This window comes from Ranitomeya imitator, chromosome 2, assembly GCF_032444005.1.
Source record: "Ranitomeya imitator isolate aRanImi1 chromosome 2, aRanImi1.pri, whole genome shotgun sequence".
Classification (NCBI taxonomy): Eukaryota; Metazoa; Chordata; class Amphibia; order Anura; family Dendrobatidae; genus Ranitomeya; species Ranitomeya imitator.
The window spans coordinates 335,925,774-335,944,870 of record NC_091283.1 but is presented as its reverse complement, the minus strand read 5'-3'; the positions used below and the strand labels follow the sequence as shown (position 1 = coordinate 335,944,870).

The following is a 19,097-nucleotide window of genomic DNA, read 5'->3' as shown; positions in this document are numbered from 1 at the left end:
GTCTGAGTCTTCACAGGTCTTCCTCCTCTAGTTATCCAAAATTCTAAAATAGCATGGTCGCTACCTCCTAGGGTCCCAGCTACTCATATCTCCTCAACCATTTCCTTCCTGTTTATAAGGATTAGATCCAAGGTAGCAGATCCCCTTGTTTTCTCCCCTACCTTTTGGAAGATAAAGTTGTCAGCAAGAGAGGATAATAATAATTTTATTTATATAGCGCCAACATATTCCGCAGCGCTTTACAAATTATAGAGGGGACTTGTACAGACAATAGACATTATAAGTCTATTACTTACAGGATAAGAATTTGCTTGACCTGTTAGTTTTACCTGAGAGAGATTCCCAACAAATGTCTGGATAGTTGATATCTCCCATGACCACTATGTCATATTCTAACATACAATGCGACACCTCCTCCTCGTTTATCAAGTCTGTTTCTTGCAAATAAGTTGTATCCTTCTAGCCTTGTATTCTAATCATGTGTTGAACAGTGGAAAAGTTAAGTTTCAGCTCACCCCCATCAGCAAATCCATGAGAGTCCACAGGAACATCCGAGCAAGGAAAACGCCACCGCCCAACGTCCTCTGCTGAGTAAGTAAGAAAAAAATCCAGCTCCGGAGTAAAAGTCATCAATTTTATTTCCACAAATTCCACGCGTTCAGCTAACTTATGGCTTCTTTTCTGGAATAGTTGTGCAGCTACTTGTAAGCAGCTTTTTCCAAATTTTAAATTTGTGGAAATAAAATTGATGACTTTTACTCCGGAGCTGGATTTTTTTCTTACTCATTCTAATCATGTGTATCGTCCCACCAAGTTTCAGTGATTCCAATGACATCATATTTCTTCTCCTCTGTTAGGCTATGTGCACACGTTCAAATTTTTTTGCGTTTTTTTCGCGGTAAAAATGCTATAAAAACTCATTAAAAATGCATACATTATTCATCCTATCATTTAGAATGCATTCTGCATGTTTTGTGCACATGATGCGTTTTTTTCCGCGAAAAAAACGAATCGCAGTAAAGAAAGCAGCATGTTCATTAATTTTGCGGATTTTCTGCGTTTTTCCCACTATTCTAAGCATTTGGGAAAAAACGCACCAAAAACGTATCAAAAATGTATGAAAAAACGCATGCGGATTTCTGGCAGAAATGTCCGTTTTTTGTCAGGAAAATTTCTGCAAGAAATCCTGACGTGTGCACATACCCTTAGTAGTTCCAATTCTCCTTGTTTGTTGCCCATGCTTTGTGCATTTGTATAAAAACATTTTAGTTTATGATTGGTTTCTCTTCCTCCAATATTTTTATTATTTAGATTTTTTTGTCTTTGTTCCAGAAATCCAAATCCTTGCTGATGGCACCATCGACGTAGCCAGTTGTTCACCTGCAGAATCTTACTCCACCTCCGTGCTCCATGGCCATCCACTGGGAGGATGGAAGAGAAGACCACCTGAGCTCCCAGTTCTTTAAATTTCTTACCTAAATTTCTAAAGTCACTGCAGATGGTTTCCTGGTCATTTCTTGCGGCGTCATTTGTTCCCACATGTATTAGCACAAGGATATTGGAAGGAGATATAAAAAGGGAGACAAGGGGCGCAGAGTCTAAGTGTAGATGTATATTCACAGCAAGAAATATATATTGTTGCACTCACCCTTTGGATGTCTTGTATGTACATTCAATTGATCCGTATGATGGATCCACGTCTTATAATATTCCGGTATGCAGCACTATTGCAGGAACTATGCCAGCCTTGATCCAAGGATTGCATGTGAATACAATGGTTAGAAAAAAAAAAAAATTCCTTTCTAGGCGCTTCCGGAAGACAAGGATAATTTGAAGGTTGAGATCATTTGCTCAGTACCAAATTTATTAGGACACTTTAATAAGAACAAAACAAAAAAGAATCCTTTCTTAGGATGTACCAATACTTATTTAAAATCTGTCTTACTTGCACACTTCCCTGATTAAAAGCTGTGATGAAATTATATTCCCATCTAGTATTTTTTTCTATAGTGTTTTCATTTTCGTTTTTGCACATCTTCGTTTGTTCGATGTTTGAACTAGAAGGTTGTTTATTGTTTATGAGTTTCTTGTACAGACACTCATTTTGAGTTTTTTTCAAGTTTGTTTCATAAGCTTCTGCTATGAGTTTTTTCAGGTATTTTTTATCCAAGAACTTTTTTGTCAAAATTTTGGATTGTTCTACATAGTCTGTGTCTACCGTGTTATTTTTACGGATGCGCTGATATTGACTAAACGGTATATTCTTTTTCCATTTAGAATAATGTGCGCTCCGAAAATCCAAAAAACCATTAGAATCTGTTTTTTTAAAATGAGTTTTTGTTATAATTTTTTTGCCTGAATGACTGATTTCTAGATCCAAATAATGGATTTTCTCTTTATCTATATTGTATGTGAAGGAAATGCCCCAATTATTCTTGTTGAGTTCTTCTACAAGTGAGATTGCTAATTTTTCAGTGCCCTTCCAAAAGATGATAAGATCATCTATATAACGCCTGTATAGCAATATGTTTTCTTTATAAGGTGTTTGGCTGAGAGGCGATGAGGACTCGAATCGCCCCATAAAGAGATTTGCGAAACTGGGCGCGATCCGAGTCCCCATCGCGGTGCCAAATTGCTGCAGGAACAGCTCACCCTGGAATTCAAAAACATTATGCTCCAATATAAATCTTAAACCTGTTATGAGAAAATCTCTCTGGACTGGTGGCATATCTGGAATCCCAGATAAATAGTATGCTACTGCTTCAATTCCCATATTGTGTTCTATGTTGGAATATAGAGCATTCACATCTAGTGTAATAAAGAAATAATCTTTTTCCAATTTAGGGAATTACATTCCTTTATAAGTTGGTTAGAATCCAGTAGAAAAGATGGTAGTTTTTTTACAAGATCCTGAAGATGTAAGTCTATATAATGGGATAACTGGCTTGTCAAAGATCCGATACCTGAGATAATTGGTCTACCTGGAGGTGCTATGGGATTTTTGTGGATCTTTGGTAAGTGGTAAAAAATTGCTGTGCTTGGATTTTTGTTTGTCAGAAAACGTTTTTCTTTTTTATTGATAATATGTTGAGAATAAGCTTTATTTATAAATAGATGGTATTCTGAATTGTATGTTTTGGCTGGATCCATATTTACTTTTTTATAATATTTTTCATTTGATAAAATATTGTAGGCTTCCTGCAAATATATTTCTCTGTCTTGAATCACCACTCCACCTCCTTTGTCCGCTTGTCTTATGACTATTTTTTTGTTATTTTTTAATTGCTTGAGAGCTTGCTGCTCTGATCTAGAAATATTGTTTTTCATATAAAAAAATCTCTTTGCATTGTTTTTCTCTTTATTTATATATTTTTTTCTCTGTTTGACAAGGTTCGCTTTGTATTTGGGGTCAACGGATTTTTTTACACTTTTTGATGAATTTAAATTGCAAAATTCATCAGCTACTAATGTATAAAAAGTGTCCAAACTACTCCCCCTGTGATATACAGGGTTAAAGTTGGACCTCTGTTGGACTTCTTTGTGAATGCAATGGTCATTCAAAACAACAGGTTCTTTATCTGTAAGTTTATTTGTATCTACTGTTCGCTCCTGAATTGCAAAGTGACGTTTTAAAGTGAGTTTTCGAACAAATTCATTGAGATCCAAGAATAGGTCAAACTCGCTTGCTTTTTGTGTGGGGCAATAATTTAGACCCTTTGATAAGATTTTTTGTTCTGTTGTGGTCAAATTGTGCGCTGACAAATTGAATATTTTTATCGTGTTATTTTTGTCTGAATTTTCGTTTTCAAGAATGTTTTTGAAGCAATCTGAATGAATCATTTTGTTTTTGGTTTTTATAGATTTATTGATTCTGTATCTGTCAATGTTTTTTTTGGTGGTTCCTTTTCCCCTAGTGCCTCGGGACCTCCTTTTCTTTTTGCTGACTGGCAGGGGGTCCGTAAAAAATAATTTGTTATGGGATTGTTTGCCCGAGTATGTAGCGGTGTTGCTGAGAGAGAGCAACTCTCTAGTCTGGGTAAAAGCACCTCCGATAATGGAGGTGGGAGAGTGGGGCATATCTCTAAAAAAGATACATGTGAACTGCCAGGTGAAGGGGATGGAGTGGTTGCTTGTAACACTGTGGTGAATATGGATGATGATTCAGTAGTTTCATGTACTGTAAGATCACTGATGTTGAGAGATATATTGGAGGCTTCGTAAATGGAGGGGAGATTTGTGATAATCTTTGAAGAACATATTTCAGGATTTTTGACCAGAATCGCAGTGGGTGTTGAATTATTTGGTATGGTAAGACAAAGATATCTCACCCATACCAAATAATTCAACACCCACTGCGGTTCACATGTATCTTTTTTAGAGATATGCCCCACTCTCCCACCTCCATTATCGGAGGTGCTTTTACCCAACTCATGGAAACTCACTTTAAAACGTCACTTTGCAATTCAGGAGCGAACAGTAGATACAAATAAACTTACAGATAAAGAACCTGTTGTTTTGAATGACCATTGCATTCACAAAGAAGTCCAACAGAGGTCCAACTTTAACCCTGTATATCACAGGGGGAGTAGTTTGGACACTTTTTATACATTAGTAGCTGATGAATTTTGCAATTTAAATTCATCAAAAAGTGTAAAAAAAATCCGATGACCCCAAATACAAAGCGAACCTTGTCAAACAGAGAAAAAAATATATAAATAAAGAGAAAAACAATGCAAAGAGATTTTTTTATATGAAAAACAATATTTCTAGATCAGAGCAGCAAGCTCTCAAGCAATTAAAAAATATTATATTCCAACATGGAACACAATATGGGAATTGAAGCAGTAGCATACTATTTATCTGGGATTCCAGATATGCCACCAGTCCAGAGAGATTTTCTCATAACAGGTTTAAGATTTATATTGGAGCATAATGTTTTTGAATTCCAGGGTGAGCTGTTCCTGCAGCAATTTGGCACCGCGATGGGGACTCGGGTCGCGCCCAGTTTCGCAAATCTCTTTATGGGGCGATTCGAGTCCTCATCGCCTCTCAGCCAAACACCTTATAAAGAAAACATATTGCTATACAGGCGTTATATAGATGATCTTATCATCTTTTGGAAGGGCACTGAAAAATTAGCAATCTCACTTGTAGAAGAACTCAACAAGAATAATTGGGGCATTTCCTTCACATACAATATAGATAAAGAGAAAATCCATTATTTGGATCTAGAAATCAGTCATTCAGGCAAAAAAATTATAACGAAAACTCATTTTAAAAAAACAGATTCTAATGGTTTTTTTGATTTTTGGAGCGCACACTATTCTAAATGGAAAAAGAATATACCGTTTAGTCAATATCGGCGCATCCGTAAAAATAACACGGTAGACACAGACTATGTAGAACAATCCAAAATTTTGACAAAAAAGTTCTTGGATAAAAAATACCCGAAAAAACTCATAGCAGAAGCTTATGAAACAAACTTGAAAAAAACTCAAAATGAGTGTCTGTACAAGAAACTCATAAACAATAAACAACCTTCTAGTTCAAACATCGAACAAAGATGTGCAAAAACGAAAATGAAAACACTATAGAAAAAAATACTAGATGGGAATATAATTTCATCACAGCTTTTAATCAGGGAAGTGTGCAAGTAAGACAGATTTTAAATAAGTATTGGTACATCCTAAGAAAGGATTCTTTTTTGTTTTGTTCTTATTAAAGTGTCCTAATAAATTTGGTACTGAGCAAATTATCTCAACCTTCAAATTATCCTTGTCTTCCGGAAGCGCCTAGAAAGGAATTCTTTTTTTTTTTTTTTTTTCTAACCACATGTATTAGCAGTAATGGGTGGTCGTCTGTAGGTCTGAAGAGTCCTGGTATCCTGTCAGACACATCTTTAATTTTTGCACCTGGGAGACAGCACATTTCTCTTGAGGTTATGTCCGGTCTTCAGATAGCGGCCTCTGTTCTTCTCAATAGGGAATCCCCCATGACAACAACTCTCAGTTTCTTCTTCACAACATTTTTCTTTCTCCATCCAGGAGGACTCTGAGAGCGTAGAAGGTTGCTCTTTGTGGGTAAAGTCTTATCTTGATGTATTTCTTCATTGTTCTCCTGTGTGAGAGCCTGGTACTGGTTCCTGAGCAGTATGGGTGCTGACTGCCTCCCGATCCTGGTGCTTCTCTGTGTCACCTACTTCTATTTCTCTGTTTCTTCAGGTGCACTTCGAATTTCTTCTCTTTCTGTAACATGACAAGATAATTCTGCTCTGTCTAAGAACTCTTCACCTTCCTTTTAGTTTTCAATGTAGCTAACCTTTCTTCTAGATTTTGCAATTTTTCCTCCAACAGGGACACAACCTTGCTTTTTTGGCATGTGAAGTTTGGCTTTTCCACTGGTAAGTCTATGAACATGTAGCAAGAAATGCAGCTCACCAAATGGCTCCTGGCCTCTTCCATGTTCTTACTGTTAAAGAGATATTAAAGCGGTGAAAACTTGTCAAAATTTGCACGCTGCCAGGCGCGCGGTTTACCGATGTCCTCCTTTCAGCTGCAACAGCCAAAATCCAGTGTTCTTTGAGCTCGCGGAGACTCCACTTATCCCAGAATGCACTGGGAATATGCAAATTATCTCCTCAGGACTTCTCCCCTGGTTTTCAAGGGGGAAGACTCCGAGCCATGCATACAAGGGGAGGACGCCGAGCCATGCATACAAGGGGGAGGACTGGGGAGGATGCCGAGCCATGCATACAAGGGGAGGATGTCGAGCCATGCATACAAGGGAAGGACAGGGGAGGGCGCCAAGCCATGCATACAAGGGGGAGGATGCCGAGCCATACATAAAACTAGGAGACCGGAGGAGCCACACACAGCAGGAAAGGGATGAGGGGACAATGCACACCGGGCTTATACTTGAGTCAATAAGCTTACCCAGTTTTCTGTGGCAAAATTAGGTGCCTCGGCTTATACTTGGGTCAGCTTATACTCGAGTACATACGGTAATTATAATACTTCTTCCAGATGGGCTTTCCACTTAAAATTATATATATGTAAAGGATTTTACTAATCTATACTATGGAACAGATTTGAATATATTTTATATATTTACCCGATGATTTTTCTCTGCACAAAGTCTTCTTTTTACATGTTTTTACGTGTTTTGCTGAAATAAAGATATTGTATTTCATACTGAAATTTTGTTTATGGGAGTAATGTTTATAGGCTATGTTGTTGATTTCTACTCCTGATATATGTAGGGCCTCGTTTGGGCTTTTTATTTATTGATAGACAAAGCAACTACATATTGCAACAAAAGGCATATGCATGATATCCTCATACTGCAGGGAAAGACGTATTTTACAACAACAAAGGAAGTGATAATACAACATGACAATATTTAGGAGTATTTCACCAAACTCCATTACAATCCATAAATCCCCATGTCCCTTTTAACTAATGACGTTACTCACATAACTCTTCACATAATGGCAACTGTATTGTCCTAGTCACAGACACTACTTACTACCATACGACACCACTTTTTTCTTCTCAGAATCCCCTGCAAATACTGCTACTAACCTTTGTGTATGCCAACCATACCTGCTAATTGCTCTGCTGTCATTTTATGTCTCCATTCTGGCTAGACCTCCCATAACAGCATCTCATTAGCTGCAAAGTTAGTTAGCAAAAGTTTTTCCAAGATGGCAGCTCAGTCCAACATGGCTGTTCAACATATTTAGTACTGATCATTCTCGTACAATGAGTGTTTTTATTTTAATGTGGCCAAACATGAGGAATGACAAGGGGTTGTCCTAGTAGTGGTCAACCCCTTTAAGAAGATACAATTTTCAGTTAAAATATTTACAACATTATGATCATATAAAAGGATTCTCCCCTTGTGAATTCCCTGATGTTTATTAAGAGTTGATTTCCGTGTAAAACATTTCCCACATTAAGAACATGAAAAAGGCTTCTTCCCTATGTGAGTTCTTTGGTGACTAAAAAGAGATGATTTCTCCACAAAACTTTTTCCACATTCTGAACAGGAAAAAGGTTTTTCCCCCATGTGAGTTCTCTGGTGTCTAACAAAATTTGATTGATTGTTAAAACGTTTCCCACATTCTGAGCAGCAAAAAGGCTTCTCCCCTGTGTGAGTTCTCTGGTGCTTAACCAAATTTGATTTATAGTTAAAACATTTCGCACATTCTGAACAGGAAAAAGGCTTCTCCCCTGTGTGAGTTCTCTGGTGCTTAACAAAACTTGATTTATGGTTAAAACGTTTCCCACATTCTGAACATGAAAAAGGCTTCTCCCCTGTGTGGGTTCTCTGGTGGCTATCAAGGCGCACTTTCTGCTTGAAACATTTCCCACATTCTGAACATGAAAAAGGCTTCTCCTCTGTGTGGGTTATTTGGTGGCTATCAAGAAGCATTTTCTGATTAAAACATTTCCCACATTCTGAGCATGAAAAAGACTTCTCTCCTATGTGGGTTCTCTGGTGGCTATCAAGAAGCACTTTCTGGTTAAAACATTTCCCACATTCTGAACATGAAACAGGCTTCTCCACTATGTGATTTCTTTGGTGTATAACAAGACTCCGTTTCCGGTTAAAACATTTCCCACATTCTGAACAGCAATAAGGCTTCTCCCCTGTGTGAGTTCTATGGTGCTCAACCAAATCTGATTGCCAGTTAAAACATTTCGCACATTCTGAACATGAATAAGGCTTTTCCCCTGTGTGAGTTCTTTGGTGCTTTACCAAATTTGATTTCCGGTAAAAACATTTCCCACATTCTGAACAGCAAAAAGGTTTCTCCCCTGTGTGAATTCTCTGGTGCTCAACCAAGTCTGATTTCTGAATAAAACATTTCCCACATTCTGAACATGAATAAGGCTTCTCCCCTGTGTGAGTTCTCTGGTGCTTAACCAAATCTGACTTTTGATTAAAATATTTCCCACATTCTGAACAGGAAAAAGGCTTCTCCCCTGTGTGGATTCTTTCGTGCTTAACCAAAAATGATTTCTGGTTAAAACATTTCCCATATTCTAAACATGAAAATCTATTCTCTGCTGTGTGAATTTTTTCATGTTTAAGAAAAGTATTTTCGAGAAAACTATGTCCATATTCTGAATATGAAAATGGCTTATTTCCTTTAATATCACTTAGTTTTTGAATTCTTATATTGTGTCTTTGATTTTCTTTAGTAGTTGGTAATGAACCAGAAGACAGAACCTGTCTCAAAGAATCAGTAGACAAATCTTTGCTGTGAAGGGATGATGGTATATCTGAAGTAATGGAATTCACTTCAATTGTATCCTGGGTGATTGTCAGTGTTCCCTCTGATCTCCTTGTACAGTCATCTGCTAAAAATAAAACCATTTATTAATTTTGAATAAAATATCCTCTAAGTTTATACTTTTGAACATCTCTACTTAAGCTGTCCATAAAAATTACAAGCTTTTTAAAAATATTGAATTATTCACCAAGACAATGACAGTTCACAGTCTAATCGAAAGCCTCATAGCATGAACAAGTGGATCATGGTGTTCAACGGTTTGTTCATTGTGCCTCCCAAACATGGAATAAAAAGCAACCAAACAATGTTATATAGGTGAATATTATACCAATAAAACTTCTACTCATCTCATGAAATACAAGACACCACTAAGGTCCATCATCTGTCAGTGGAAAAACAAAAGTTTCCACATTATTAGTGGCTCAAAAGCTTGAAAGCAACATGGCTTCCTTAAACCAATCCTGCAATATCCACTCTCAAAGTCAAATTTCCACTAGCTTCTGAACCTTGCAGTGTGCCCAAACGATATTTAGTATCCATATACTGTATTTGGCATTATTTTAATGAAATGAACCCACTTAATTTACGGTGTGTGCGTCTCCTGGATCACAATCTGGGCACTATGTGTTGGATAATAAAATGGCAAATGCGCAATTTTCACATTGCAACATCAAGTGCGAGCTAATTTCCGTAAAGTAGCTGTGGATTCAAAATAGCCACTACTCCCATAGAATAATTTACTGAGGGTTATAATTTCCAAAATGGAGTCACTTTATGTGGATTTCAACTGCGAATTGTGTGTCCCCTCTCCACTGGAATCTGTTCCTGCAATGTTTGATTCCATCACCAGGCAGTACCATCAAGTCTGGCAGTATGGATTTGTGTGATGTCCAGCTACAGCAATACGCTACCTGCTTAAGCGAATTATAAAGCACCAAACCCTACTAAAGCTTGAAGCATATTACCAGAAGCTGCCAGATACAGCCTTGTTCTCCTCTGGTTCAGTACTCAGTGATCAGCTCCCTGCTGGTGTATTTGTTTCCTGTTGTGATTTCAGTATGCTTACTGACTACACTTGCATCTTCTGATTCTGTACTTTCTCTGCCCTCCTGGTTCTGACCCAACTACTTGACTATTCTTCTTAACATCTGACACCACAGAATAGCAGGAAACACCATGGCCCATGCCTAGTGGCCTCTCTGTAAGTCCATATCCATGTAGGATGATGAGGAAGGCAATCCCTGGGATCTGGAAAATGAAGTAGACAGTGCCAAGCCTGTTTGTTATGGCCATCTTTTGGTCTCCCAGGTGATCACTAACAGTACTCCCAATAAATTGTGTCTGTAAACTATTCCAGCAAGATCAAATACCTAAATGGCAATCCTTCCATTCTCAACCCTGCTATGTGCCTAGAAAGTAGTATGCAACCATTTATAAGGTATTGTTGGATTCAAGAGACATTGTAAAATAATTTGTAAGGTCCATTGGTATCCTATTATCCTGGTGAAAACTCTCTGGGTAATGAGAGTATGTAGCTTGGTGGCTCATGGCAATCTAAACTATTTTACGGGCCAATATTTTCTGTCAGATGAGTTTCAAGAAGAAATAATAGACATCCATAGAGAATTTTTTATAATAGTGCAGAGATGAGGTGTCTTAAATTTAGATCTGATGCATTTGAAAGAAGTAATGGAGACCTTACAGGCTATCAGGTAGTTGCAGACCCACATAAGTGAGGCAGGCCGATCCCAACATCATCAAAATACCATACAAAATGAACCTGTAAAAAACACATAAAATAAAAAAACACATTATATCCCCAACAACAACATATGTTTGAGGGGGAGCTCCATCACTAAACCAGAGTTGCACTTATTTGTGGTGGACTATTGGAGCTACTGAGTTCTGAAATTATTTAGTGCTCCCCATATCGGGAGAGATTGTGAAGTAATCTCAAATCCTTAGGCTCGAAAACATAATGTAATTTATGACTTTGGCGGATTCCATGAAACCAGGGCTCGAGCCATGCAAACACATCTACTGCTGGTGTGAAAAAATGTATATTACAGCCATCAATCACGCACAGCTTAGAGATATATCATGACACAGGTGTAATGTGTTTTATGTAGTTTATCACTATACTGTTTGAAAATAGTTTTAAAAGAAATAAAGAGAAACTCTGTTATCATTGTATAGAAATTCACACTTGGCCCTCACTACTCGTTTAATGTTGGCGACCATAAAAGGGAAGTTTGGCCACAAAGACTGGGCCTGGTCTTGTAGGGACCATATGAGCACATTCAGAAGCACAGAAGAGAGAGAAGGTAGATTCATGCAGTAAGATATCAGGGATCTAGGAAGCCAACAGCATCATTACCCTCCAATTTCTCTTACAAGCCAATCATAATATTTATCTTAAAGTGATTTTCTAACTTGTCAGCACATTCTAAGAATTCTTTGTAGTTTACAGATCTGGTCAGGTAACAGGCAGCATTTTCTAATTGAAGTAGGTGGATCTTCCAGGTTGTAAGTTCTATAGAAAAGGGCTTTCAATGTCCAAAGTCATTTGAACTGAGTTTCGTGGAGGAGAATGTTGTGGTCTAGAGGATAACTGGTGATCGCACAATTGTGTTACGGAAGGACTTCAAGACCAATAAAGCAGTCATCGCCGATGACAGAGAAGAATGTTACTTCTCTACATTTAGTGGTTACTACTAACCTGTATATTCAAATGTAGGAGTCTCCTTTTTACGCCACTCATCATCCCTCTCATATGTCTCTGTAGCATTAATATGGGTCTGATCTTCACCCTGAAACAAATATTGTAAAAGTCAAAGACAGATGGAGAAGTTACATCTATGATGAGCTCTAATCCTGCCATCTCCACTTTTCTCATTATACAACTTCTGGGATGTATTAACCCCTTTACCCCCAAGGGTGGTTTGCACGTCAATGACCAGGCCAATTTTTACAATTCTGACCACTGTCCCTTTATGAGGTTATAACTCCGAAACGCTTCAACGGATCCTGGTGATTCTGACATTGTTTTCTCGTGACATATTGTACTTCATGATAGTGGTAAAATTTCTTTGATAGTACCTGCGTTTATTTGTGAAAAAAACGGAAATTTGGCGAAAATTTTGAAAATTTCGCAATTTTCAAACTTTGAATTTTTATGCAATTAAATCACAGAGATATGTCACACAAAATACTTAATAAGTAACATTTCCCACGTCTCCTTTACATCAGCATAATTTTGGAACCAATTTTTTTGTTTGTTAGGGAGTTATAAGGGTTAAAAGTTGACCAGCAATTTCTCATTTTTACAACACCATTTTTTTTTAGGGACCACGTCTCATTTGAAGTCATTTTGAGGGGTCTATATGATAGAAAATGCCCAAGTGTGACACCATTCTAAAAACTGCACCCCTCAAGGTGCTCAAAACCACATTCAAGAAGTTTATTAACCCTTCAGGTGTTTAATAGGAATTTTTGGAATGTTTAAATAAAAATGAACATTTAACTTTTTTACACAAAAAATTTACTTCAGCTCCAATTTGTTTTATTTTACCAAGGGTAACAGGAGAAATTGGACCCAGAAAGTTGTTGTCCAATTTGTCCTGAGTACGCTGATACCCCATATGTGGCAGTAAACCACTGTTTGGGCGCATGGGAGAGCTCGGAAGGGAAGGAGCGCTATTTGACTTTTCAATGCAAAATTGACAGGAATTGAGATGGGACGCCATGTTGCGTTTGGAGAGCCACTGATGTGCCTAAACATTGAAACCCCCCACAAGTGACACCATTTTGGAAAGTAGACCCCCTAAGGAACTTATCTGGATGTGTGGTGAGCACTTTGACCCACCAAGTGCTTCACAGAAGTTTATAATGCAGAACCGTAAAAATAAAAAATCATATTTTTTCACAAAAATTATATTTTTGCCCCCAATTTTTTATTTTTCCAAGGGTAAGAGAAGAAATTGGACCTCAAAAGTTGTTGTCCAATTTGTCCTGAGTACGCTGATACCCCACATGTGGCAGTAAACCACTGTTTGGGCGCATGGGAGAGCTCGGAAGGGAAGGAGCGCAGTTTGACTTTTCAATGCAAAATTGACAGAAATTGAGATGGGACGCCATGTTGCGTTTGGAGAGCCACTGATGTGCCTAAACATTGAAACCCCCCACAAGTGACACCATTTTGGAAAGTAGACCCCCTAAGGAACTTATCTAGAGGTGTGGTGAGCACTTTGACCCACCAAGTGCTTCACAGAAGTTTATAATGCAGAACCGTAAAAATAAAAAATCATATTTTTTCACAAAAATTATATTTTTGCCCCCAATTTTTTATTTTTCCAAGGGTAAGAGAAGAAATTGGACCTCAAAAGTTGTTGTACAATTTGTCCTGAGTACGCCGATACCCCATATGTGGCAGTAAACCACTGTTTGGGCGCATGGGAGAGCTCGGAAGGGAAGGAGCGCCGTTTGACTTTTCAATGCAAAATTGACAGGAATTGAGATGGGACGCCATGTTGCGTTTAGAGAGCCACTGATGTGCCTAAACATTGAAACCCCCCACAAGTGACACCATTTTGGAAAGTAGACCCCCTAAGGAACTTATCTGGATGTGTGGTGAGCACTTTGACCCACCAAGGGCTTCACAGAAGTTTATAATGCAGAGCCATAAAAATAAAACAAAATTTTTTTCCCACAAAAATTATTTTTTAGCCCCCAGTTTTGTATTTTCCCTAGGGTAACAGGAGAAATTGGACCCCAAAAGTTGTTGTCCAATTTGTCCTGAGTACGCTGATACCCCATATGTGGGGGGGAACCACCGTTTGGGCGCATGGGAGGGCTCGGAAGGGAAGGAGCGCCATTTGGAATGCAGACTTAGATGGAATGGTCTGCAGGCGTCACATTGCGTTTGCAGAGCCCCTAATGTACCTAAACAGTAGAAACCCCCCACAAGTGACACCATTTTGGAAAGTAGACCCCTAAGGAACTCATCTTGATGTGTTGTGAGAGCTTTGAACCCCCAAGTATTTCACTACAGTTTATAACGCAGAGCCATGCAAATAAAAAATATTTTTTTTTCCACAAAAATTATATTTTAGCCCCCAGTTTTGTATTTTTCCAAGGTTAGCAGGAGAAATTGGACCCTAAATGTTGTTGTCCAATTTGTCCTGAGTACGCTGATACCCGATATGTGGGGGGGAACCACCGTTTGGGCGCATGGGAGGGCTCGGAAGGGAAGGAACATCATTTGGAATGCAGACTTAGATGGATTGGTCTGCAGGCGTCACATTGCGTTTGCAGAGCCCCTAATGTACCTAAACAGTAGAAAACCCCCACAAGTGACCCCATATTGGAAACTAGACCCCTCAATGAACTTATCTAGATGTGTTGTGAGAACTTTGAACCCCCAAGTGTTTCACTACAGTTTATAACGCAGAGCCGTGAAAATAAAAAATCTTTTTGTTTTCCCACAAAAATTATTTTTTAGCCCCCAGTTTTGTATTTTCCCAAGGGTAACAGGAGAAATTGGTCCACAAAAGTTGTTGTCCAATTTGTCCTGAGTACGCTGATACCCCATATGTTGGGGTAAACTCCTGTTTGGGCACACAGGAGAGCTCGGAAGGGAAGGAGCACTGTTTTACTTTTTCAACGCAGAATTGGCTGGAATTGAGATCGGACGCCATGTCGTGTTTGGAGAGCCCCTGATGTGCCGAAACAGTGGAAACCCCCCAATTATAACTGAAACCCTAATCTAAACACACCCCTAACCCTAATTCCAACGGTAACCCTAACCACACCTCTAACCCTGACACACCCCTAACCCTAATCCCAACCCTATTCCCAACTGTAAATGTAATCTAAACCCTAACCCTAACTTTAGCCCCAACCCTAACTGTAGCCCCAACCCTAACCCTAACCCTAGCCCTAACCCTAGCCCTAACCCTAGCCCTAACCCTAACCCTAACCCTAGCCCTAACCCTAGCCCTAACCCTAGCCCTAGCCCTAACCCTAGCCCTAACCCTAGCCCTAACCCTAACCCTAGCCCTAGCCCTAACCCTAGCCCTAACCCTAGCCCTAACCCTAGCCCTAATGGGAAAATGGAAATAAATACATTTTTTTTTTATTTTTCCCTAACTAAGGGGGTGATGAAGGGGGGTTTGATTTACTTTTATAGCGAGTTTTTTAGCGGATTTTTATGATTGGCAGCCGTCACACACTGAAAGACCCTTTTTATTGCAAAAAATATTTTTTGCAATACCACATTTTGAGAGCTATAATTTTTCCATATTTTGGTCCACAGAGTCATGTGAGGTCTTGTTTTTTGCGGGACGAGTTGACGTTTTTATTGAAAACATTTTTGGGCACGTGACATTTTTTGATCGCTTTTTATTCCGATTTTTGTGAGGAAGAATGACCAAAAGCCAGCTATTCATGAATTTCTATTGGGGGAGGCGTTTATACCGTTCCGCGTTTGGTAAAATTGATAAAATCAGTTTTATTCTTCGGGTCAGTGCGATTACAGCGATACCTCATTTATATCATTTTTTTATGGTTTGGCGCTTTTATACGATAAAAACTATTTTACAGAAAAAATAATTATTTTTGCATCGCTTTATTCTCAGGACTATAACTTTTTTATTTTTTTGCTGATGATGCTGTATGGCAGCTCTTTTTTTGCGGGACAATATGACGCTTTCAGCGGTACCATGGGTATTTATATCTGTCTTTTTGATCGCGTGTTATTCCACTTTTTGTTCGGTGGTATGATAATAAAGCGTTGTTTTTTGCCTCGTTTTTTTTTTTTTCTTACGGTGTTTACTGAAGGGGTTAACTAGTGGGACAGTTTTATAGGTCGGGTCGTTACGGACGCGGCGATACTAAATATGTGTACTTTTATTGGTTTTTTTTTTTATTTAGATGAAGAAATGTATTTATGGGAATAATATTTTTTTTTTTTTTCATTATTTTGGAATATTTTTTTTTATTTTTTTTACACATTTGGAAAAATTTTTTTTTACTTTTTTACTTTGTCCCAGGGGGGGACATCACAGATCAGTGATCTGACAGTTTGCACAGCACTCTGTCAGATCACTGATCTGACATGCAGCGCTGCAGGCTTCACAGTGCCTGCTCTGAGCAGGCTCTGTGAAGCCACCTCCCTCCCTGCAGGACCCGGATCCGCGGCCATCTTGGATCCGGGGCTGGAGGGAGCAGGGAGGGAGGTGAGACCCTCGCAGCAACGCGATCACATCGCGTTGCTCCGGGGGTCTCAGGGAAGCCCGCAGGGAGCCCCCTCCCTGCGCGGTGCTTCCCTGCACCGCCGGCACATCGCGATCATCTTTGATCGCGGTGTGCCAGGGGTTAATGTGCCGGGGTCGGTCCGTGACCGCTCCTGGCACATAGTGAGCGCGGCCGATCGGCTATGACGTACTATCCCGTCCAGGGTCAGATAAGCCCAGGGCACCTCGACGGGATAGTACGTCTAAGGTCACAGAGGGGTTAAGAGAAGCATAGAGTCTAGATCACATCAAGTAATTATTTTTGTTTACTCCTCCTTGGTAAAATCTCTTCTGGAATACTGTATCCAGTTCTGGGCACCATGTTTAAAAAAAAAATTGAAAAGCAGAAAAGCGGGAGCAAGTTCATAGAAGAACAACCAGGATGGTGAGCAGACTGCAAAGTATGTCCTACGAGGAACGGTTAAAGGATTTGGAAATGTTTATCTTTTAAAAAGAAGTCTAGAAGTCTACAAATATTTGAATGGATGTCACAGTGTAGAGGAATCATCCTTTTTCTAATTTACACATGGAAACCCAAGGAGTAATGGAATATAACTGAATCGATGATTCTAAGTATAAACATAATACTGGTGGATAAAACAAGACTGGACACAAGACCTTCACAGCCGTCTACACATAATAGGGAAGATCTCATGACACCTGCAATCCATCTACCTGATGATCCTGAGGAACATTGGGATCTCCTTGTTTACAGTCCTGTAGAAGAAATGGATGGGGACATCTCTCTGGTGTTGCATTCTTAATGGATAGATCTGAAGGAAACACATACAGGGACTGAATTAATTATTTACATATAGATAATTATAGGCCGTGTGTATTTAGTCCTGTCTATTACCTGGTGATGTGAGGGGCTGGGGAACCTCCATCATGACATCCTTGTACAGATCTTTGTGTCCTTCTAAATACTCCCACTCCCCCATGGAGAAATAGATGGCGACATCCTGACACCTTATCGAAATCTGACACATCAATGAAAACGTTATGAGCCCGATCCCCTCATAACATTACTGTATAATGTCCCAGCATCCCCAGCAGTGTCACCTCTCCAGTTAGCAACTCAATCATCTTGTAGGTGAGTTCTAGGATCTTCTGGTCATTGATGTCCTCATGTACAGGGGGGTGAGGTGGAGGCCCTGTGATTGGGCTCAGGGGTCTTCCCCATCTCTCAGACACAGGGTCCTGACTGCACTCACTAGAGGTCTTCTTCACTACTGTATAATCCTGGTTATGGAGAGACACATTAATAAATCTCACTACAGACATTTCCAGAGTCCTCACCTCTCCAGTTCTGCCCATCTGTTATTCCCATAGATAAGAATGATGTCATGTGACGTCATCAGAATCTCTCACCTCTCCAGTAAGCCGGAAGAGGATCTCTAGGGTGAGGTGTAATATCCTCTCCGCCATCTTGTCTCTGTCCATATCAATCCTTGATGGGTAAATTAGGAAAATTCTCTTATATAGATCTTCACTGAGAGGATCCGATTATGTACAGACCTGAATGAGAAGAAAATGAGCCGATGTAACATCATAAAAATCCTGTGTAATAATACAATTACTGGAGATAATATAATAAGGGAAACATATAAGATTCATTATTTTACAATATTTAGTTTTCTTATTTACATCTACTAATAAAACCTATAAATTTAGGCCACAGACAACAAGCAGTTTCTTCCTCGGAGTCGGCAGCTGAATACGTTTCTTATAGACTCATCTTCCATAACGCTAATTTTCGTCTCATTTACCGACACTGGAATCGGCATTAGCAATACTGCAGGAGATATTCATTACACGTGACAGGAGAAATAACTACTTCATGATGAGGACGACATCTTCATCTTCTACTACGGCTCTAGAAACATATCTGTCCAGAGTCCATCACTGACTCCATCACCACCGGCCGTCTATATGAAGGTTTCCCGTCTTCCCCGCACTGTAATCTTCTATCATGTTAGATCTCATGTCTGAGTCACATACAGTAGTTTGAGGCTTTATAACAAAAAATTTGTTTCGTCAAACACTGAGGACAGAAATTATTTGATCCCAATGTCTCCATGTACAGTGTTTTATGGGGTTTATTTCTGGCCTTAGGCTTTCCTATATTACAAGAAAAACACCAGAAAAAGCAGATATTAAAATTATTAAAAAGAAAATTGGCACCAACAATTCTTGTAAAAATAAAAAAACATAAAAAAGCAGAAGACACATTTTATTATTTTTTAACAAGTGAAACTTTTTTTTTACAAATTAACTCTCTTGGGCACGACAGGGACGGCACAGGTGTGGCTGCTACAAAAACACTGACAGTTTAACCACTTGCTGCTCTGAAAAGCAAACATGGCATCTAAGAAGGTGTAACAGAGTCCGGCTGAATGCCCCTCCGCCCCCAAGTACTCGATAGTATGGTGCAGCCTAGTTACTACGATACTTACATGTCTAATTATGGTACCTGGGCCTGCAATGTACGAAGGCCTATTAGACTA

General features: G+C 39.1%; 1 protein-coding gene across 1 annotated transcript in view; it reads right to left on the bottom strand.

The window, feature by feature from the left end:
• The window catches only part of LOC138666502 (zinc finger protein 721-like), a 513,630-nt gene extending 494,741 nt beyond the window's left edge, over positions 1-18,889 (bottom strand). The window contains exon 1 of the mRNA XM_069754718.1: positions 17,962-18,889. Coding sequence (XP_069610819.1) covers positions 17,962-18,033 — 72 coding nt within the window. The 5' untranslated portion in view covers positions 18,034-18,889. The remainder of the gene's footprint in view (positions 1-17,961) is intronic.
• Between the last annotated feature and the right edge of the window lie 208 nt (positions 18,890-19,097).